This window comes from Prosopis cineraria, unplaced genomic scaffold (genome assembly GCF_029017545.1).
Source record: "Prosopis cineraria cultivar Desert tree isolate PC_DT_omini unplaced genomic scaffold, ASM2901754v1 PC8, whole genome shotgun sequence".
Lineage (NCBI taxonomy): Eukaryota > Viridiplantae > Streptophyta > Magnoliopsida > Fabales > Fabaceae > Prosopis > Prosopis cineraria.
This window is the reverse complement of record NW_026555339.1, coordinates 17,317,277-17,342,098: the sequence shown is the minus strand read 5'-3', so window position 1 is coordinate 17,342,098 and position 24,822 is coordinate 17,317,277. Positions and strand designations below refer to the sequence as shown.

The 24,822-nt window shown below is 30.2% G+C and overlaps 2 protein-coding genes across 2 annotated transcripts; both read left to right on the top strand.

Annotated features, from left to right (window-relative positions):
- The first annotated feature begins 3,732 nt into the window (after positions 1 to 3,732).
- On the top strand, positions 3,733 to 5,826 carry LOC129317865 (disease resistance protein RPV1-like). Its single transcript, XM_054962269.1, has 2 exons — positions 3,733 to 3,863; positions 5,295 to 5,826. Exon 2 carries the CDS (start codon positions 5,311 to 5,313, stop codon positions 5,824 to 5,826), a length of 516 nt encoding a protein of 171 aa, XP_054818244.1. The 5' UTR covers positions 3,733 to 3,863; positions 5,295 to 5,310.
- Positions 5,827 to 9,417: 3,591 nt separating this feature from the next.
- On the top strand, positions 9,418 to 16,630 carry LOC129317404 (TMV resistance protein N-like). Its single transcript, XM_054961734.1, has 7 exons — positions 9,418 to 10,482; positions 10,581 to 10,780; positions 10,916 to 11,891; positions 11,969 to 12,070; positions 12,218 to 12,831; positions 15,763 to 15,901; positions 16,440 to 16,630. Exons 1-7 carry the CDS (start codon positions 9,418 to 9,420, stop codon positions 16,455 to 16,457), a joined length of 3,114 nt encoding a protein of 1,037 aa, XP_054817709.1. The 3' UTR covers positions 16,458 to 16,630.
- Positions 16,631 to 24,822: the final 8,192 nt, after the last annotated feature.

Below are 24,822 nucleotides of genomic sequence, written 5' to 3'. Positions count from 1 at the left end.
TTAGACTCATCACAGATCTATTTCCTACTTTTTTTATGGGGGAATGTCCGTAAAGAATCATGGTAGGAATTTTATTTGAAATTAAAATTAATGAAATCTAAAATAATATTGCAGGATTAAGGAAATAAATTGAAATTATTTTTTCTTAAAAATGATTAAAATACTGTTTATTTAATTTTTTAAAAAGAAAATCCACCAATCAAGGTCATGGAGCCTGAAGCACTGTCGCCCAACCTCCACCGTGGCTTCCATTACTGTGCGCATGTGACCTTGAATAAATTACATAATTAAATTCTTTTTGCTGTCTATATCACAATATAAAGCATTTTTTAAGAAGTCCTACTTTATTTAAAATATAAAATTTTCGATAGGTTATATATGTATATTTTTTTTTCAATTATATCCTTACTTTATTATATTTCACTTAAGCATAATTAATAAGATTTTTTGAATGAATTAAATGTTACATTTATTTTGAATTAACAGAGTCCTCTTCGTTGTCTCAATTGTGCAGTGTGAACTGCATCATAAGCATTTTCATTTTCTTAGGGATTTGAAGGCGCCAGATGAATTTCCATATAAAAGTGCTTGCACAAGAGAAACCTTCATTTAAAAAAGAGTAGACAGAACAAATAGAGAATTTACTAAGAGTGTTCATACTTGTCCCCATCCTAATCAAGATAAGATTTTGCGGAAAAGGACAAAAATATGTTATAAACAAGACATGGGATCACCTTTGGCATATCTCATCCTGTCCCAAATATATTATTATATTTTTATTTTATTTTATTTTATTAATATTTAATATATTATTTATTTAGTTAGAGTCAAAGTATATATTTTGTGTATATTTATTTTTATCTTTTTTACATAATCATTTGCTCATTTAAATTATGTAATTCAATAATTATGTTGTTATAATATTTGAAGCTTGGATGTCATTTATGGTTATTGTGCACTTTACTTTAAATTGTGATTGGTGTGATTGTGTTCTTTCACTTTAAATTATCGTTATAACTCAATAATTGAATTTATACACTCGTTTTGTTTTGATTTTGAACTTAAATAAATTATATAATTTTTAAAAAAATATTATTATCCAAATTATTTTCATGTTTTGTCTGGACATCTTGATCCCAATCGAGGTCCCATCTTATCTCAATCCTGAGTAAGATTGGACAAAGCACGGGACAAAACTTCAATCCCATTCATGTTTCACTTTGAATCACCATAAGCATGCATGTGACCTTGAATTTCCTTAAAAACCGTGAGAGGAGGAAATAGATCGAATTGTTCGAGAAAATTTATTGAGAGGAGGGTCCATCATATAGAAGAATGTGTTCTAAATTAAACAATCAAAATAGAAGGGAAAGGGGATTGCTGGGATGCCCCGTTAAAAAGATTTAAAACAACGTATTAGTGTGAGGTCTGAATAATTGGACAAAAGCTCCAAGTCTCAAGATTTTATTAACATATTTCGTCTTTCCTTGTTCTTTGGTGTCAACATTTTTACATTAAAATGTCATATAAAGACATTTCACCAAAAAAATAAAATATTATATAGAGTAAGACACAGCTGGATGGCAATTCAGATTAGACTGACGTCGACGACTTGGGACCGAATCTTACGCCTTGGGGCTTCATATAGAAAGAAAGAAAGAAACAGACACCCTTCATAGATTTTGCATATACAAGAGGCCGAAGACTGAACAGCAGGCCTGGCCTCAACATTATTATTTCATCCTTCAGGTTCCTATTTTCTCCTTAGCTCTCTGTTTTTTTTTTTTTTTTTTTAAAGATCCATTCATTGAACTCATTATTTTTATGTTTAGATCTGTCAAATCATCTATTCGCACCTCGTTGAAGTTTCTCTTATTTAGTTTTCTAATTTGGAGCTCAAATTTGATTCCATTCTGTTTTGCCTTCGGAACTGTGTGAGGACGTATCTGGCTAGAATTGTTTTTGGAGGTTTATTTTTGTTTACGGAATTAATTTTAAAAGTTAAAACACACATATTGACAATTTAAGCTTTTCACGATTAATTTTTATTGTGAATTTCATTTTAGCATGTTAATTTAAATAATTAAATGAAAATTGAGTTCATTAAAAATAAATCAATTACTAATTAAAGTTTAGATTTTCAATATATTTTTATATGTGTTGGTTAAAAAAATTATATTTTTACATGTCAATGAATATACATAATTTGAAAAAAAAAAGATTCAGACGAATCTACTTCACATCGTAATAGTAAAAAAATAAATCAATATATTTTTTAGATAACAAAACTCTAAAAAAAATATTAAGTCTAACATAGATAAATTAAACATATTTTTTAATAAGCACAATCAGTTAATATTATATATACATTAACGAAAAAAATAAATTTATATTCATGCAATTGCTCAATTTTATAATTATATCTTCTGATCTTCATAAGAATGTTCTTATACAATTTAGCAACAAAAAAAAAAGTCAACAAATATGACCACAAGTATTATTATCTTTACCGATTAATTGTTAATATTACTTTTAACTAAAAAGATAAATATTTCTTCTTCTTTTTTGCAATAAATTGATAAAATATATGTAATTTATATCTTTTTTCTTTGTTAGCACACACGCACACATATGACAGAATAAACGAAAATGATGTGCACATCTAGACACCACCCCTTGCAAAACGCGGAAAATTGGAATAAATGATTCAAGGTACTGGCAGGCACGTCAACGTTATTTATTTATTTTTTAAAATTTTCTTGTTTGTGGATATCTCATGCTTCTTTTATTATATAGTACCAGCAACATTAACATCATTATATTCGCAGTCCAATTACCTCTTACATTATATATATATATATATTTAAAAAAAAATAATCTCATAGAAACAAAAAATGGTTGAAGGCATAAGATCCAAGCCCAATGACATTTGTTACGCTGTTCTGCCATAATTATGTTGCTGTTATAATATTTGTAGCTTGGAAGTTATTTATACTTATCTTTAAGTCATAATGTATGCCTCTTTCTGCAGGCGGAGGCTCTTAATTCCTGAACGTTAATCAGACTTTTTCCCAATAGATGATGTGAAGTTTCTCGATCTCATGAGAAGAAGGCACTACTATGCTTATCAATCTCATTTAAGACTTTTTTGGACAGGAGCTTCGTCCCTAAAAGTTTATTTTATTCTTAAATATAAGAGATGTCATGAATTTTTTTAATAATTAAATAATTTTGCTCTTATCTTAAAAAAAGGAAAGATATATTAATTATGTGCTTTATCCACTACTATCACGATATTAGTTAACATTATTAGGGTTAAAATTAGAAAATTATTGTAATTTAATGAGATTTAAACTAAAAAAGTTTATTAAAATGCAAGATTCAATTAAAAACATCTTATATATAGAAATATAATAGCTAGGCATGGCAGTAACCATAAACATGCACATGACCTTGAATTTCCTTAAAAACCTTAAACTAAACAACAAAAATATAAAAGGAGTTGCTGGGATGCCCCGTTAAAAAGATTTAAACAAACGTATTAGTGTGAGGTCTGAATAATTGGACAAAAAAGTTCCGAGTCTCGAGATTTTATTAAAATATTTAGTCTTTCCTTGTTCTTTGGTGCCAACATTTTGATATTAAATTGTCATATAAAGACATTTACCAACAAAATATTATATAGAGTAAGACACAGCTGGATGGCAATTCAGATTGGACTGACTTCGACGACTTACTGAATCTTACGCCTTGGATCTTTATATAGAAACACACACACACACCAGCTCATAGATTTTGCATATACCAGAAACTGAAGACTAAACACAAGACTTGTCCTCAACATTGTTTGTTTCATCCTTCAGGTTCCTATTTTCTCCTTTGCTCTCTGTTTTTTTAGATCTATTCCATGAAATCATTATTTTTATGTTTAGATCGATCTGTGAAATTATCTATTTGCACAGGTTCTTCTTCGATTATTTAACCTTCACATAGTTTCTTGTGGGAACAGAGTCTTGAGTGCACTGCCTGTTGAAGTTTCTCTTATTTTGTTTTCTAATTCTTCAAAGTGATTCCATTCTATTTTGCTTTCGGAATTGTGTGAGAACGGATCTGAGTAGATTTGTTGACAAGACCGATCCAAATATTAAAATCAATTATAAATAAGGTTTGATTTAGTTTTTTTTTTTTTAAGAAAATTGATTGATTCAATTTAGTTCAGGTTTTGTCTCTTGAAACTTAAAACAAATCAAACCATGTCTTATTACATCTATTTTATATATTTTATAAAGTTATCTAATTGTTTTTTTTCCCAAATTTATTACCCATAAATCACTAGTAAAAAATACGTTACAATTAGTTTAATGTTATCTATAACTTTTGTGATATTTTTTTAAATTTTATAATCAATTGTTTTAAGGATAGCATATTAGTTTTTAATAATTAAATGTGCTAAATAATTGTTAAAAAATATTCTTTGGTTCTCAAGAGATCATTTTCATTGAAAATACTATTTAATAGTTAAAAATTAATATTAAAAATTCATATATATAATGAAAAATATCTAAAAAATAAATTAAACTTGATCTAACCTTAAACCAAACCAAACCAAATGAGAAATTGAATGGTTCCTAAGCTTTGGTGAACCCATTGGTTTGGTTCAATTCTATTTTTTCTCAAAACCAAACTAAATCGAATCTATGAGAACCCTTAGGCTATTGCACATCCAAACACCTCCTGTAAAACGTGGAAAATTGGAATAAACGATACAAGGTACTAGTAGGCACATCAACATTATTTATATTTTTTATTTTTTTTATGGATATCTCATGCTTCTTTTATTATATAGTACTAGCAACATTAACATCATTCGCAGTCCAATTGCCTATTATATATATATATATATGTATGTATGTATATGTATATGTGTAGAGCAAGATTCGCTTATCATACGTACACATATTCTACTTCCATTTAATTTATGCATGTAGAGTGAATTAATCTTGCGGTAAGGGTAAATCTTGAAGCTTATATAGTCTTATTTTCTTCAGTAAAATGGATTATTTACTAGTTTGTGTCATGGGACTTGGTGTGTCTGTTGAAGATTTCGCTTTGAAACTCAAATAGACGGGAAATTTTGTACATTATGGGGTATTTACAAGATATTGTTCACTTTCTTTCATCTTCAATGTCCCTTACTAATTGTTGCACGGTTTGTTGACGTTCCTATTTTATACATGTGTGTGTGTTCTTTTTTATTTTGTGCTTTTCAAAATTTTGTACATTAATTGGTTCAGATTCCGAATCCTTGCAATGGCGGTTGATGCTGATGGAGTAGTTGGGTGTTCTTCAAGCTCTTCAAGTTCAACTAAGAGACGAAAGTATCATGTGTTCTTGAGTTTTCGAGGTGAAGATACTCGCACAGGCTTTATTGATCATCTGTATACTTCTTTACAATGCAAAGGATTAAGAACTTTTAGGGATGAAGAAGGACTTGAAAGGGGACAATATATAAACCCAAGTTTACTACAAGCAATTGACGAATCTCGTTCTGCAATTGTTGTGCTCTCCCCAGGATATGCTTCTTCAACCTGGTGTTTGGATGAGCTCCAAAAGATCCTCCATTCGAAAAAAGAATTGGGTCTTCAAATATTTCCAATTTTTCACAGTGTAGATCCATCTGATGTTAGGAAACAAAACGGAAGTTTTGCAGAAGCATTCAAGAATCATGAAAAAAGATTTACAGAAGACAAAATGAAGGTGCAAAGATGGAGGGATGCTTTAGAAGAAGTTGCTAGCATATCTGGTTGGGACTCCAGAAATAAGTAATTTCTACTTCTCTCTCAGTAATTATTATTATTTTTGGGTGAAAAAGATATTCAAAATAAACTATAACCACGTCAATCTTTATTTTATTTCCTTTTCTTTTTTTTTTGTCCCATTTTTCGGTAGTTATGTTACTTAAAGCTTTTCGACACATCAACACACCCCTCGCTGATGCATCGTTTCGACACCTAATAGTTTAATTCAATTTAGTGCAATAGCTATATGGCCACATAAATTGTATGCGGACTGGGGAGGCACTTTTTAAACATCTCTTTCCTCTTTTGATCTTATTTATAAGGAGAGAGAAAAATTTTTGTCTTATCTATAGGGAATGTCATTGTTTTTTATTACAATTTTATTCTTTTATCCATTATTAAATATTGGTGAGATGAAATATGTTATTAGAATATGTATATTTAATAGGAATAAAGTTGAAAATTTATCAAAATTTTTAAAAAGAATTAATAAGTTGTATTGTTTTCTTTAATTTTATTAAATCATGTTGAAAATGACTTATAAGTAAGACTAAAAGTAGTAGCTTGAATTGAACTATATAATGTCCATGGCTTATGATTAGCATGACTTTCTATATATTTTAAAAAGTAAAATAACAATTTGCTCTTAAATTACAAGTTCAAGAGCATCGGGACTCTAAACTTTTCACCCCCTAAACTTTTAAAATCATAGCAATCTTCCTCAATTGTTAACTTTAACTATTAATTGACTAGAAAAATACAAAAAAGGACATAAAAAATTATAGAAAAGGAACAAAAAATAAAATTTGTAATTTTTGGGTCCTTTTATGTGATACTTTTTGTACTTTTATGCAATTTTTGAAGTCCCATTCTGTAATTTTTTTAATCAATTAAAGGTCAAAGTTATTTATGACAAGAGAGATTGCCATGATTTTAAAAGTTTTGGAGTAAAAATGTATTAAAAATGAGTTTAGAGTCACAGATGATTCTAGGCTTATAATTTAAGGGCCAAATTACGATTGTACCATATATTAAATAATGAGTCTTAGAATGAAGCTAAAACAAGGAAAATACTTGTAAGTTCAAAACTACAACTAAGTTAAATTAGATTTATTCTTTTTATAAAAAAATAAAAAACCCAACTATTTCACTTTGAAATATATTAATTTAATAATTATGATAAAGTAAATGTAGGCACATGGAAATATCACTACAACAAAACAACATAGTTCTGTTAGAATTATTTTGATAAAAAATGTAAAAAAATATTATGAGAGAAGAGATTTCTCATTCATAGGAATTTTTATTTTCTCTCAAAATATTACGAGAAACAATTTCACTTAGATTAATTTGAGAGAAAATGTTTTTTATGAAATAATCTGAGAGGACTTCTCTTAGCAAAATTTGAGAGAAACTTCTCTTGAATTTATTCGAGAGCAATATTCTCTCAAAATTTTTCATGAAAACTTTCTCTTGGAAATGTTCCGAGAGACATTTCTCACGGAATATATCAAGAGAAGTTTTGTGAGAAATTTAGATAACATATTAAAAATTAAATGTTATCCCTTCCCACATGTGAGCCATGTCATGCCATGTTACTTGCCATATGCACGCGATATAATACCTCTATTTATAAATATGTCTTACCTTGGAGTAGAATCTATGTCCTTGGCTCCACCTTTTGTTCCTGCCTTTTTTCTAGTTAAGCTACAATAAATTTGATGTCTTAAATTAAGAAAATGAAATATATATTACTAAACTATACACTTTTATAAAGTTTATATTATTTTATTTTAAAAAAATAATTTATTTAACCTCAAAAATAATTTCAAATTTTTTAATAATTTAATCACTAATTTTATGATATATTATTTAATTTAAATTTATTAAAAATTAAATGATATTAATTTTGAAATATTTTTTAATTTACATACTTTATGTTTAATTTTATATTTTTCATTTAAAATATTTTAAAAAATAATTTTATAAATTATTTAATATAATTTATAATTATATTTAAATTTTTACTTTTTAAGAAAAAAAATTTTAGTTGCGGCAATTTGTCATCACTGAAGGGAAATTTTAGCAATTTTTTTTTACTCAATAAGTGGTCAATTTTTTGCATGCAAAAGAGAAAAAATTTGTCTAGCAAACTGATCAAAAATGTGAACCAAAGCAATATGCTTGCAACCAGTAAGACTACAACTTAGGATTTTTTTTAGAGTAACTTAATTTTGTATATTTTAAAACTAAATAAGTTATATTATATATTATATAAATAATTTTTCTCAATTGAAAAAGTGAAATATAAGACAATTTAATTCTATATATAAATTTTTTTCCAAACTTATATTCTATAGATGTCAATGGTTGTATGATAAATTAACATTGACATTATTATGTAAATTATAATGATATGTTATATAATACTTTAACATTGATCCACTCTCTATAAAAATAATTATTAGTTTATTAACACTATTTCATCTTTCTGACATATACTCCTTGTTGTTTTTTTAATTGCATACAAATATTTAACATAAGTTTGAGTAGCGATTCAAACTTTAATTCATCATATTATAACATTAGACCTAATCCCTATTAGCATCTACCTCCTCTTGCTTTACACTTACTTTTGTCACTTTTTGGACCATGTCATTCAATAATATACACAATATGAGTATTGAATAAGTAATTTTATATATATATATATATAATAATATGTATTTTATAGTTTTCTTTTAGAAAAATCTGAGAGAAATTTGAAATTTTCTCATGGTAAATTTTGAGAGAGTTTCTCTTACAAAAAAATGAGAGAATATTTCTCTTGACTTAATCTGAGAAAAAGTTCCTTGGACTTTTTTTGAGACAAAATTTTTCTCAATATTATTTGAGAGAATTCATTGAATTTCTCTTGAATTTTTTTAGAGTAAGCTTTTCTCAGACAAATCTAAGAGAAACTTAATGAGTTTTTATTTTCATGTTTTTCATCATTAATTTTTTTTTGTCAAACATTTCTCACTGATTAAATTGAGAGAAAATTTTTCCGCCATGAAGCAAGTTTTTTTTTCTCTAATTTTCTCATTATTCTCTCAAAATTTCTTTCTATTTAGAATTTTGTGAGAAATTCTGTGATTAATTTTTTACAAAAAGCTTTATGAGAAAAAGTGTGAGAGAACTTCTTTCCATTCTGAGAGAAAATTACTATTTTCTTGTTTTGTATTCTCATTAATTGTAAATGATATACTAGATTTCAAAAGGGGCACGGTGCGATATCAAGAAAGTTAAATTGATGTGAATATTCTTATTAATTATAGTCTTTGTAGGCCCATACATGTGAATTAATACTAGAAGCTACGTTCAGCTCTTCTATGAATGAAACTATCGCTTATTCCTACTAAAATAAATTCAGTATCATGGTAAACTTAAAGGTGCTACATTTGTGGTCATGTTTTCTTATATCTCACATTAACTATTTATAGTGCTTGTGCTTGACATTTTATAATTCAATTGACTTAGATGATCATGCTATTTTCAAGTCCAATGAAAGTTTATGCTACAATTTTCTTCTTTAATTTGCAGGCATGAAACAGAATTCATTGAAAGCATTGCTAAAGAAATGATGTCTAAGTTACTTGATGAATCACCATCTGACCTTGGTGTATTAGTTGGAATTGAATCAAAATTAGATGAGTTGGAGTTAGTCATAGCAAGTGATCATTTGGAAGGAGTTCGATCTATAGGAATATGGGGAGTAGGAGGCTTAGGCAAAACTACTCTTGCTAGAGCTTTTTATGTTCGAAAGTGCAAGGATTTTGAGGTTTGTTGCTTTCTTCATAATATCAGAGAGGTATATGAAAAGGGTGGTTTGATTTCATTGCAAAGAAAACTTCTTGTTTCTTTGAATAAAAGAAGTGTGGAAGTGGATGATTGTTATGAAGGAATGAAGTTGATAAAAAACATGTTAGAGGATAGAAAAGTTCTACTTGTCCTTGATGACGTAAGCGATATAAGCCAGCTTGAACATTTGGCTCAAAAGCAAGGATGGTTTGGTGAGGGGAGTAGAATAATAATAACAACAAGAGATAAGCGTTTGTTATCATCATATGATGTATCGACTCAATACAATATAAAATTCTTGAGCGATGGCGAATCCTTTGATCTTTTTTGTCAACATGCTTTTCAAGGAAAAAATCAACCATCTGAGAATTACTTGGAGCTTTCTAAAAGCGTGATGGAATATGCTGGAGGCCTTCCTTTAGCTCTGAAAGTGTTAGGTTCTTTTCTTTGCGGAAGAACTATAGAGAAATGGAAGGATGCACTAGCTAAGTTAAAGAAGGTTCCTCATGATAACATTTTGAAGATACTTAAGGTTAGTGTCGATGGATTAGATCAAAAGGAGAAGACTATATTCTTAGATATTTCTTGCTTTTTCAATGGGATGGCCATAGACCGTGTCAAACAAATTTTAGAAACTTTGGATGAGGATCTTCACCCAGAAATTGGAATAGATGTTCTTATTGAAAAATCACTAGTAATTAGCTACGACGGCCGTCTATGGGCGCATGATATTCTTCAAGATATGGGTAAATATATTGTCTTTCAAGAATCACCTGATGATGCTAGAAAACGTTCTAGGATATTTTCTTTGCAGGATGCCAATGACGTACTAGAAAGAAATAAGGTAACATCCCTAAGTTCTTGTGACTTTATGTGCACTATTTATTTAATAAATTATTCCATGAATTTTATGCATTATTATCTTGACTTATTATTTCACAGGGGATGGGAACAATCCGGGGTATAGTTCTAACACTAGAAAATTCATCAAATGCATTTTGGGATCCTGAAGCCTTCTCAAAGATGAGTAATCTCAAGTTACTTGTCATTTTGAGTCGCTTACGTGTTTCTCATTGCCTATTGAATCTTCCACAAGGACTTAAGTCCCTTTCCAACGGGTTGAAAGTCATAAAATGGAAGGGGTATCCTTTAGATTCTTTGCCCAATCAAACTCAACAGGTAATTATGGTCCTTTCATTTAAATTGTTTGTCCATATAATACATTTATTATCATAACTAGATTTTGACTTTTTTTTAGTTTTTTTAGTCTCTACAAGGCTCAAGTCCATTGATTTATCTTATTCCAAATACCTCATCAAAATCCCAGATTTTGATGGAATTCCCAATCTTGAAAGATTGATTCTCAAATGGTGTCCTAACGTTGTTGAAATTCACCAATCTCTTGGGCAACACAAGAATCTTGTCATTGTTAATTTGAAAGGCTGCACAAAAGTTAAAACCCTTCCAAGAAAATTTGAGATGAATCGCTTAGAAACTTTTGTTCTATCTGGTTGCTTAAAAGTAAGAAAACTTCCTGAGTTTGGAAAAGACATGAATCGTCTATCTAAGCTTGATTTAGAGAATACTGCTATAGCCAAGCTACCTCCATCACTGGGCAATTTGACTGGTCTTGTTGAATTAAATTTGATGAACTGCAAAAATCTGGTTTGCCTTCCAAATGACATTCGTAAATTGAAAGTTCTAAAGATTATCCATATTTCTGGTTGCTCGAAATTTTCAAGGCTGCCAGCGAATTTGAATGAAAATAAGGCGTTGGAAGTGCTTCATTTGTGTGGAATTCCCACGAAAGGGCTGTCAATATGTGAATGCAATGGTCAAGCACAATCTTTATCATCAGGGAGCTCCTTCTCCTTTCTCGGAAAGGCATTAGGGCTTCAAAGGCCTTCAAGATCAACAAATTTTATGTTGTCCCCTTCTTTATCATCCCTGAAGGAATTACATTTAAGTTTTTGTGATCTCCATGATGGATCACTTCCTAATGACATCAGCAAGTTATCATCATTGACAACAGTAGATTTAAGTGGAAACAATTTCATTGACTTACCATCTGGCCTCATTTCCAATCTTTCAAAACTTAAAGCTATTGGTCTCGTGGATTGCCCAAGGCTTCAATCTTTGCCACAACTTCCTTCGAATCTATCCATTATTGTGGCAAGTGGTTGTCCATCAATGGAACATTACGCATGTTCAGACGAACTCTGGGAGTTCATTGAATCATTTCAATCTCAGGAGGTTTGTTTGATTTGCCTTTGCTTCTTCTTTCATATTAATCATTATACTTCTTTAACGTGGCAAATTTTTTCTTATAGGTTCAAAACCTCAATGAAGTGTCATTTGATAACCTGGATGAACAATACAAAAGTGTACCTTTAAGTTTTGTGTCTGCTATTATGACGCGGGATTCACAAATCGTGAGTTTTTTTTTTTTAATTACTTGATTTTTTTGATTTCCTTAATTTTTTAACAATGAATATATAGATATTTGACTTTTATGTACTTGTCATTTCTTACCCCATTAATTGCTATACTTCTTACACAAAAAATTTTCGTGGTCACAGCCTGACTTCTTCATGCAACCTACTCGGGTGTTAGCAATTCCAGGTAGTGAAGTGCCACCATGGTTTTCTGATCAAAACTACATTTGTGAGGAAGAATTCATTCTTCCAAATGTGTCATTCACAATAAGCATACCTGATGGTTGTGGTTCAAGTGAATGGGGCATAGCCACATGCTTGGTGTTAGAAAACGATTTGGCATATGGAGTAGGGTGTGATCCAGTTTTGTGGACCTGCAGATTTCCTGATGATGAATTTCCAGATACGTATTGTCTCTACAATATTAGTTTACAATCAAATCGTAGTCATGAACTTTGTATTATATATATTCGTTGTTCCTCTTTGGTTGTAAACGGACTTCAAATGGTATTTTTTGCTGGGAATGTATTTGATAATGAGTCCCCAAAGTTTAAAATAAAGAAGTGTGGATGGCGTGTGGTGTGTAAAGAAGATATTGAAACTTGGCGAAGAACAAGGGACGAAGGCCCTAGCAGCATCAATAATTCCGTTGAGATCATTGATCTAGACATCAACAATATCATTGAAGATGAGTCTATCCCTAAGGCAGAGCCTAGTGCCCCTAACAAAATCCATAAGAGTAGAACAAATGCTTCAAGGTATGTAGATCAACCCCTATATTAGATGAAATTTTATATTTTATATAATTGCATGCTTGATGGCTGTTAAATATTTGTTTAATACCAAAATTTAATATTATCTTTCAATTCATATAAATATTATATTTCCTTAATTATTTTATTTTCATAGGCACTATTCGATTTATTATGTTATTGGGTTCGTTTTCTTATACTCCTGCAAAACTGTTCTTATGTTTTAGCATATCATATAATTATGTGTTATAATCAGGTGTTTTTACACAATTATAGAAGAGAATCCCGATGCAAAGATATCCATGATTACGCTTTTAGTAATATACCCTTGTTCAAGTGATTAATGGTGGGGCATATAGCCCTTTGCTTAGTATTAGAAAAGGGTTAAAGGGCAAATTCGCACATAAAGTAGTTGTCTAAGGGTACCCAGCATAAAGTGAGGAAAATAACATAAATACCCATAATGTTACATGAGTGGGTGCAAAAGTAATCAAACCATTAACTTTGCCCTAACGGCGTTAATTTCCGATGTTAAATACTGACTGTGCATGCCACATATCAGTTTTTGCTAAGTGAACTAAAAAAGGGATAAAAATACCTATGAAGTGGTCAACTAAGGGTATCCAGTAGACTAAGGTGACAAAAGATAAAAATACCTGTAACATTATTAGAGTTGGTGTAAAAAGTGAGTAATTAATCAAACCTTTAAATGTTGACTATTTAGCTTATACCTATGCAAAAGTTGACCATTTTTTTATTGGTTTAGACAAAAAATATTCCTAAATAAAATTCTATTGAGGTTAATTAGTCATTGTTTGAATGTTATATGGGAAAATATCATTTTGACTAAACATCAAATTAAATCACTTGCTTCTTTGCAGTAGTGGTGAAAATCATTTAACACCATGGCATGAATTTTGACATATTAGTCACTATTGCACCTATCAAAGTAACATTATAGGTACTCATACGATGATCGATCAACCTTTGTAGAAATTCACCTGGGAATATGTTTTGTCTACATTAGTGAAAAAATGATCAACTTTCGCTTGAGTGTCAACTAAACGGTCAACATTTAAGATATTTGATGAATTGATCACTTTTGTACCAGCTCTAGTAATGTTATGGGTATTTTTGCCCTTTTTTCTTACTTTAGGCTATTAGATGCCCCTAGATAACCACTTCGTGAGTATTTTTCCCTCTTTTTTTGTCTATGTTATCAGAGATTGACACGTGGCATGCATAGACTGGAAACTAATGTTGTTAGGGCAAAGTTAATGATTTAGTCACTATTGCACCCACTCATATAATGTTATGGGTATTAATACCATTTTTCTCACTTTATAATACTAGCTGCCCATAGCTGACTACTTTATGTGTAGATTTGCCCTTTAACCCATTAGAAAATAGTTTGGTAGATGCATACCTTTGATGAAGCTAATTTAATTCGTTGGAATAACATATTTCCTTTAGATTCATATTTAGTTATTTATTGTGTCTATATTGGATCCTTTCACGTCCTTATTATACAAAAGGATTATAGAACTTTTAATTTGATCCCCCAAACTTAACTAAGTTATAAATTTGGTCACATTCAAATTTAATTTTTATCCAGTCAGTCCCTTACATTTCTTAAATTATCATGTTAGTCCTTTTGAGTTTCAAAACAAAAATTACCTCTCAAATTAATCTAATGTGCAAAGTATATTGATCATTTGGCATTTGTATGCAGCTAAATGAGAACATTAGCCATCAAATCAATTGAATTTTTATCAATCAAATCTCTTATGTTACTTTTGTTCTTTTATTTTTTAAAATTTCCACATCTGTTTTTCCTAATTACCTATACAATTACAGTATTACACTTTATTTTATTAATTTTCATGATTGCCATCAATATTTTATGATCCATTTTAGTAAATTTTAACAGTATAAGGGTTAAATTGATAACTGAAATAAATTTAGGGGACCAAATTGATAAACAATAAACTTGAAGGACCAACTTGATAACTATTGAAAATGGAGGGACTAAACTTTCATTATCTTTATCTCTCATAAAAACTTACTAATAACTTCACATAAATGAAGGAATTTAGTTAAAATTAGATATTAATGCTTTTAAAATTTTAAAATCACCATTAACGATTTTTTTGTTTTTTGGGTGTATAGTGACAAGCCAGAGCCCAAATTAAGCTAGTAACAAGAAATAAAACAAATACAAGACCAACGTAGCAGTTAATCCCTATCAAAACCAAAACTACACTTATGTGCTAACCAGATTAGTCTAGCCGGCCTCTTCAACAATATAATCTCCCATACCATATATGAAGACCCTCGGCCAAATTCACACTCAAGTTCGCCAACATATCAACACATTGATTCCCCTCTCTTGCTATATGCCCATATAAAGATTTTTGCAATCTGCACACCATGCATCTTACTACTCTTGCAATCTTACTAGCCTCCTTCATTCTCCTGCAAAATTCCAAAATACAATGCTTCAAACTCTCCTGTCATCAACCTCAGCCACAAATTAAAGTTTCATTTTTTGTTTCTCTCTCCCCACAAACTCCATCAACTAACCCCAAAAATAACCTGTCAATCCAACTCCCAGTTCCCACCTCTTGCTTTACTCAAGTTAATTAGAGGAGTTTATGTAATTGTAAGTAATATCATAACAAAGGATATTTGAGAAAAAATTAATACTTTAGACAAAAGGTTTTATATTAAGGCCCACAAGGAAGGATTTATACATTAAGGATGGGAGGGAATCTTAATACGTATACGATCAAATTGCCATGCGTCATCAACTATATATCATGCATATTCATTGCTCTTGTTTTGTTGAGATTGAACCGACTTGAAATACCATTTTACACTATATATTGAGTCAGTACTGCTTAAAATAAGCAAGTGGGAGTGGCATGTTTTGTGCAGCGATGTTGAAAGATGGCAAAAATCCAGAGATGAAGCTGGTTTTGATTCAGATAACTTAAACAATCCCAATGAAGTTGAGAATAAAGAAGGCTGTAGCTGTTGGGAGTGGATCTCAAATTTTTGGCATTCCATTGTTAAGGTATATTAATTTGCCTTGCCTCAGTTCTAGCCTTCTAGGCACATGTTCGTCTTCTTTCGGCAAGAATTTCATTTTACATAACGGGTCAACGTGACAATTCCAACAAATTGTGATTTGTCTTTTTATTTTTTTCCTTTTAATTTTGTAAATTGCTTTCAAATAAAAATGCATCTTACTTTGTTGACATTTATGTCTTCTTGAGTCATAAGCTGAAGAGTGATGTTAATCAAGTTTTTGATGTCTTTGAGAAATGCACAGAAACAGTACCTGATGATGAAGATCGTCTTAGTGACACTGCTGCTGCTTGTTACTGTTTCCCCCCTTTCCAGTCATTATATCGTGCATCAAAGGATAGCGATAGTGATATACTCCTAAAACATATAACTCTCAACTCTGGTTATTTTCAACATTTTTTACCAATAAATTTGAAGCTTACTTTAAGTATAAAATAACTTACAACCGGCCAATAGATTGATGACTGATTTCCTCGTAGTTTTTACTTGAGGCAAAGTTGATCTTTCTTTGACTTCCTTTATAGGTTGTGTATATGACTTAGGCTGAGTTGGAAGGTTCTAGGGACATTCAAGAAGCAAGGGTTACATGCAAGAGCTTATCCAGTTTTCTCTATTTTTCCGTCCTTACCTTGCAGTTTTCTTTAATCTTCCTCCTTGATACTGCGTTTATCATTCACCAATATTATTTTGCCGTGAGTAGCTAAATTTTTTCACATGGACTATTAGGAACCTTTCTATGAATTTGAAATCGTCTCTTATTCGTTTTTTTCTTGCAATTTTTTTATAAGGTATATGCTGATTTAGTACTCTGCTTTGCGCCCCCTTGTTGTTTAGCCACCAATGAAATGAAACTGATTTGATACTTCATTTGAATGTGAAAAAAGGTTAGTATCAATAAAATCCTGTTGCGAAATTAGACTTTGAGTGGCATACTATTGGGTACTTATATAGGTCATGTTTAGTTGATGCAAACATTAATGGAAACGGAAATAGTATGAGTGAAAAGATAAAAATATTTGGTGGACGATCTGTTATTATTACCTATCAAACATGAGCTTAATTAATGTTTGCATGGATTATTGGAAGGTTTAGCTAATGAAATAAAAAAAGAAAATAAGTTGCAAATGTCTATACCTAAATTGCAAATATATGCAAGGTCTCTAGTGTAAATTATTGAAAGCATCCTAAGGGAATCAAATGCCCTTACTTCCTGCGATTGACAACTAAAACTTCAATATTTATATCCTTTTAAATGATATATATTTCTAACCCATCTTGCATCAAAATGTTTTAGGACATAAGTGTCATCCAATTAGTCTTTTTGGACCTAACTTTGTCACACTCCAGTACTAAGAGCATGACTGGCATGAAATATTAGATAAACTCATTCTATAAGCCTTGACTACTAAAATATTAAGCTAAAATATCAATATTTAGTTTATGTATGTAACTATGAAATTTGTAAAACCTTAAATATCTTATAAAAATTTTGATAGAGTTTTCCCTATAATTTGGACCTCCCAAAATTTACACAATAGCAAAACCTGTCAGTCAATCCAAAAAAGGAGACTAGCCTCACACCAACAGATTATATATCAACAAAATAAAACTAGGATCTAACTATAGTATACGTGAAGCGCTAAACTAAAATTTTCTAATACAAAATATATATACATTCAAGGTAACTACCTTATGCTTCCATAGTTCCAAAAGGTAATATAGCCCCTCAATGTTCAGTCGGAGGTGTAGGGTCAATTATAATATTTGAAACCAAAATTTTTTTTCTGGTGAGTAATGCCCAATTTATAGTTGAAGGAAATAATGAAAAGTATATCAATGAATCAATAACTAGGTAAATGCATAACCCATGAACATATATATCGAAATAAAACTTATTAAAACTTCAAATTTCATTTCCTTCTATTTTTTTTAATAAATTTCTACACATACTTAAACTTCTTGGGATATATCATTCAATATAAAATTTATATAAAGTAAAAATAGCAATTTGCTTTCAGAGATCAAATTTAAAGAAAACCAAGTTCAAAATTCTTTCTTTAATGAGACTTAATCAAAACGATTAACAAGCATGGACATATAGTCCACTAGAGTAAATAACTAACAAGTGTAGCTTAAAGCCACAAAATAATCAAGCACGGTTAGAAACCATGAAACAAGCGCAGGCACAAAGCCCATGAAACAAGTGTGAGTACGATGCTCATGAATATCCATCCCTCTGTTCCACATACGTTGGCCTGCGCACAGGGCTAGCACCACCTACAAGCATCCTGCTAGCTAGGTGTACTATGGCATGCCAAGGGCTAATGAAACTGCCATTAGTAACCAGTGTTTTGAACTTAGTCCTCTTGATCAAAATCAAGTGTGCACGGATCAAAAAAATTGACTTTGAAATTATTCTTTTCAAAATGTAAGATTCAATTGTCAACTTTCCTTTTGACATTTTTTTTCAATGCATGAAGCACCTTAAAAATAAATTTAAATCAAATATAACATTTGAACAATAGAATTAATTTGAATAAATAACCAATTTATTACATATTAGATATAATAGCATAACTTCTTGATAAAATAGAATAATTTTAATAAAATCCCAATTGAGTAAAAATAAGATAAATAGAGAGAACTATATAAATTATAGAGAGAATAATAGCAAAGACTTAAAGAAAGTATTAAATAAAGATATTTTAAGGAAAAAATTAAGATAATTAGGACGCACTCACGCACCTGAGAGATTTCGAAGCATTTTAGACTTACTTCTTTTAACTTCACTTTAATCCTAACAATGCCCTAAATTTCCTGACAAATAAATCATAATCTTAAAGTCACTTACCAAGTAATTTTCAAGCCGAATCTAAGAGTGAACATTTTAATTTAAAACTAACTTTCAAAACATTCCATTCAAATATAATTTCTTAAAGCCTCCTCATCAACAATATAAGCTCTCAACCCCAAAACATAAATTTCTCCTTTCCTATCAATATGTTCAAATTTAACCATATCAATTATTTAACCTTACCATTCTTTAAAACATGCAAATAAATATCTTGGGAGCATTCCTATTTGCTCATCACATGACCAATTTCCACTAAACTACCATTTTCTCTATTTGTTATAAAAATTACTTAAATAAAATATCCATTGGGAGAAATATTTCATTAAATTTAAAATTTTGGGTCATTACACTGTTGTTCTCCCTAAAATTCATTAACATATACTACACCCATATAATGACATAAATTCCCATGATGTGCAACAAATTAATGCTGATAATAGGATATAAATAAGTGAACTATGCTTAAACAGAAAAATATTGCAGTAGAACTAGAAAAAACATACTCAGCTAACAGAGAATATGCTAACTCACAGCACAATATTGCTTGATTTGCCACTGGTGTAAAGTTAGCACAAAAGATTCAAGACAAAGTTATTGGACAAGAACAGAAGCAGCGATTATAATGCATAACAATTTCTTACTCAACCCATACTGGCGAGAAGATTCAGAGCACTTCAACAAAGGACTTCTTTTTATCTTTCTTTCATTCACTTACACCTTCAAAATTGGTCTTCGTTCATATGAAGGCAAGAAAATCTGTCGACTTTATGTCCATACCCTGACACTATAACCCTCTCATCTCTTTTCATTTTCAGTTCCCATCTCTTTTTTCATTGTTCTTTAATTTGAAATTTTTTTATACTATTCAAATGAATTATTTTAAATATGTGAATTTTAAATGTGAGATTTTAAATTTAAAGTCTAAATCTAAATCTACCATTCTGAACACTACCTTCTATGAAGTACATAATTCTATTACGTTTTCATTCTAACATTTTTATTAGGGCTAAGGTCCTTTAATGTGCTTTTTCTAATGCCCATTGTAATGTCCTAACTTTTCAATTTTATTTTTTATTTTTGTTTGGATCATTGGCTTCTACATAAAATCAGAGACATTTGGATATCTTGATGTTCCAAAATGGTGAAGATTTGTATTTTTTATGATTTTTTAAAGCAAAATATCACAAATACACCCTTTTATTTTTGAAAAATCATAAAAAATACAAATCTTCACTATTTTGACTTGTTTTGTTATTTTAACTTGAATCCAAGGAATTGCAAAGAATTCTAGATCGTTATGGTTGCTCAAAGCTTCCAAGGTTGATCTCTTGGCCACTCTCTTGTCAATAACAATGCCAAGTGGGTGTAGTTGGTTTCTTCAATTTTTGATGAATTTGATCATTGTTCTTATTAAGACTTGTAAAAAATGGGGGAGAGAAGAAGATGGATATTGATGGAGATAATAATGTTGGAATATTACAACACCATAATCCTTCACTTGAAGAATTTACAAACACAATTCATCCCTTAATTAAAGGTGATGAGAACTATTCCCTTTATATAGGTTTAGGCTAACAACTAATTAGAATTAACAATTAATATTCCAACACTTGGCCCTCAAGTTGACATCTCTACCTCTAGATGCTCAACTAGCCAACAGCAACAAATAACAAGGAGGAAACAGCAACATAGCGGAAATATTAACCACAACTTATTGATCAACTAAACCAATACAAACATCCTATACTTGTAGGGCAAAAACAATGCCTTTCAAACACAATATTTTGCTTTGCATACATATACCATGGCAGCACGTCATGAACATTTGATATCTTCTTCAACTGGTTTTTTTTTCTTCCACTCCCAATTGGAACAATGATGAGAAACTTGCATTTAACTCCATGAAAAAGTGGTTTCTCGCTTCATAACATATGGACTTTGGATTTCAAGGACCCCCTGCAATATCGACTACATATCCTTGGTCCTTTTTTAGATCCTTGATCTGCACTACGAGTTTGCTCTAATTCTATAGAGGCTCTATCTCTCATTAAATGAAACTTTGCCCATAGCCACCCTCTCTTAACAATTATTGAAAACATAAAAAATCTTACCATTAGGAACCACGAGATCACTTTTGATCACGTTTATAGGGAAGCTAATTGTTGAACAGATCTTCTAGCCCACGAAGCTTTGATCAAGCATTTTGATATTACCTTATTTGACAATCCACTCACAGATTGTAGAAACCTCATGGCTTCTGACATGACCTGATCTTAGTCTCTTTGAAAAGTTTTCACCGTCATCTTGTATTAAAAAAAAAATGCACCAATTAGTCAATTGTTGTTGTGCCATGGTGCATTAATGAGGTGCCGTTTTTGGTGGTTCCAATGTTGAATTGATCCAGTGACAAAGTCCCATGTAGCAGACATATCATCAAATTGATCAGGTTGATCACTTTTCTTGATCATTGTTTTGACCTTGAACTGCTTGCGGCTGTTAGTGGAGGTTGAAGCCAGGACTTAATTGAGATTTCCTTATCATTGGATTTGACCCTTTGTGTTTCATGATTTCCAGCCGTGGAATTAATTCTCATATTCTTCAAAAAAAAAAAAAAATCGCCTGCCAAGTGTCCTTTCATGAGTGATTGGTGCAACCAAGAACAAATGAAATTATGTCCATGTATAATGATATCATGAGAAGTTTGCCAGTCAAAATATTTGTGCAGAGATAGAGCTCTCCGGGAAGCATTATTTTTTTTAACTTGGGACAAAGTCAGAGTTTACCTGTCAAGCTGTAAAATGGGGCTATGACTTATTACTTCGTCTTATACAATTACTTTTTTTCGCTATATGCAATGTTGTGAAGTTGTTGCTCTCGGATGATAGAAGTTACGTTGGCATTGGGAATGATTGACAGATCTTGGCTATTTAAATATTTCTTTCATGCATAAGTTTGATATAATCTTTTAACTCATATAAATATTATATTTCCTTAACGTTTTTTTTCCATTGGTATTTTTTTTATAGTATATATTGGATTTCTTTTTCATGTCTTGTAAATTTTTTCTTATTTTTTGTGTGTTTTTTTGGTGGTTCTTGTATGACATAATTTAATTTCAATAGTCTATCGCAATGTCAAACTGGATCTTACAATCCCATATTTAAAGGGAGATGCAGTTTAAATTTGTATTTTTATTATCTACGTTTCATTAATATTTAATATGCGTGTATATATATGTATAAGTTTTGCAATGTATGACTTCGCATTTCATATGGTTATGTGTTACATGTATTTTTTTTTTTTAACACAGTTGTAAGTGAATGGTGGGGCATCAGCATCTGCGTACCTTGATGAAGTTTGTTGGTCTTACAAATTTCTTAAATTAAAGATTCTCACCTTGATCCTATTTTTTTCAGAAAAACAACTAATAAATTTATGTTTCCTTGTCTTCTGTAAAAAACTGTCTCCTATCAAGAAATATGAAAATTTTAAATACCATTTTACAGTATATATAAGTCAGTACTGCTTAAAATAAGCGTTGTTGATGTGCAGAGATGTTAAAAGATGACCAAAAACCAGAGAAGATGGTCAAACATGGCGTTAAGGTATATTAATTTGCTTAGTCTCAATTCTAGGTGCAACAATTCTTGTTTCATGACGTATGAAAGTGACTATTCCTACAAATGGTGATTTGTCTTCTTCTTCTTGTTTTTTTTTTCCCCCTCATTTCGCCTTTTAAGTTTGATATTTGCTTTCAAATGAAAATGCATCTTAATTACTCTGTTGAGAATTATGTCTTCTTGAGTCACAAGCTCAAGATGTTGATCAAGTTTTTGATGTGTTTGAATAACTCATCAGGAAAATAGTACCAGATGAATGAAGATCGTCTTAATGAGACTGCTGCTTCTTGTTACTATTTCCTCCTCTTCCAGTCATTATTCGGTTGAAAATTAAAGCATATATATTGTTCATCAAAGGATTGTGACAGTGATATACTCCTAAAACACACAACTCTCAATCAACTCTTGTTATTTTCCACATTTCTTACCACTAAATTTGTGATCATTAAGCTTGCTTTAAGAATAAAATAACTTAACAACAGAGGGGTGCGCGCGCATGAGGGCATTACAACAGAGACATTTAAGAAGCAAGAGCTACATGCAAGCTGAGTTTATCTAGTTTTCTCTATTTTCCCATCCTTTCCTTGTAGTTTTCTTTAATGTTGCTGCTTGCTGGTGATACTCTCTGTTCATCATGCAACTTTATGTTGCAATCACTATAGCTAAACTTTTTCATATGGACTATTATGAACCTTTAATTTGTATGCATTTGAAATTGTCTCTTCCTTTTTTCTTTTGCGATTTATTTTAAGATATATGCTGATTTAATACTCTGCTTCACGCCTTTGTTGTTGTTTGTGGCCACCAATGTAATGAAATTGATTTGATATTCTATTTGAACTTCCAAAGGTTAGTATATCAATGAAACCCCGTTGTGAAATTAGATTTTGTGTGGTATTGGATACTTATACACATTTATATATATAGGCTTGTTGAAGGATTTGTATCAGTCAATCCCAAAAGTATTTCACCTCCTATAGCTCAAGCCTAGCCTGTGATTCACAAAAATAATTCTTTTATTGCAAAAAGATTACTGTTCTAAGAATTATTTGTTATGAATTCTCTAATGTACACGTGTCATCATCACTATGATTCGCACACTGTATATATTGATGGGCACTATAATGAGCGAAACCATGGAATGAATAAATGCAATCAAAAATATTTTCTATTGCTTGTATTTCCTGTTTATGGCTTAGCAAGGTCAATCATGTTTGGTATTATGCAAAGATTTTTTTCAAAAAATGGAAGTGGCAATAGGGATGAGAAAATGATATGAAAATGGCATTCTATTGAATCAATTTATTTGTTTTGTATGAATGAAAGAATAAAAATATTAATATTTGATGGAAGAGGTATTATAGCATATCAAATGTGAGAATGTTTGGTCATGAAATAAGATTATGCTTGGAGATGGAACCAAATAAAATTATACCATTCATTATATTGCCCAAATTAAGTAATTATTATCATACTTTAGAGGGTTAGCTGAATGAGATTCAAACCACAAATAATTTGTTGACTTTCTTCATCTTGAATCTGCAAATAAATTTGATTTAAATGAGAAAAGCATTACAACTCACATTTTAATTAATTAATGCTAATAGAAAGTTATAAATTAATAAGTGAACTATGCTTGAACAGGAAAATATTGCATTACAACTAGAAAGAAGCACACTCATTCTCCCAATTTAAATGCCTTGTGATGGAGTGTGCTGCATTATGAGCCCACTGATTATTTAAATGGATAGGATTAACACGTTGACACATATGATGCTGAGAGGATCCGGTTCTCACAAGTAGATAGATTTATGGCCGACAAACAAACCACAGATCTCCATTCCGTGCTCATCACCTATAAGGTGATCTGGGTTTGGCCTTTCATATATTTGTCAAATGAGTTTTTCTGTTGATTTTAAATTTTTTAAAATATTTTGATATTATATTTATCAAAATAAAAAATATAAAAATATATAAAAAAAATTATAATATTTTAATATTAAAACTGGATTTTTTTTTTTACTTATTAGAGGATAAATGTCATGGTAGTCATCATCCTTGATGAGATTTGGACAGTCCAGATTTAAGTTTTTTTATTTTGATTTTATATTTATTTAAATAAAAATATGTAAAATAGAAATCTTTAATAAAAATGCTTATTACCAATCTGGCAGGGATAGATTCAATTTAGATAATTTATTTAAATATTTTTTAATAATTTTTATAAATTAATTATCCAAATGTACTCTGTACAATATATATATATATTTTGAAAATTCTAACTTAATATTAAAATTTTTTATAATTTTTATACATTGACCATCTAAATATCCTTGACAGTCTAAATTTAATACTAAACTTTTTAATAATTTTTATATATTTTTAATACTAAAATATTGAGAAAAATAATTTAAAATTAACTGCAGAGATCAT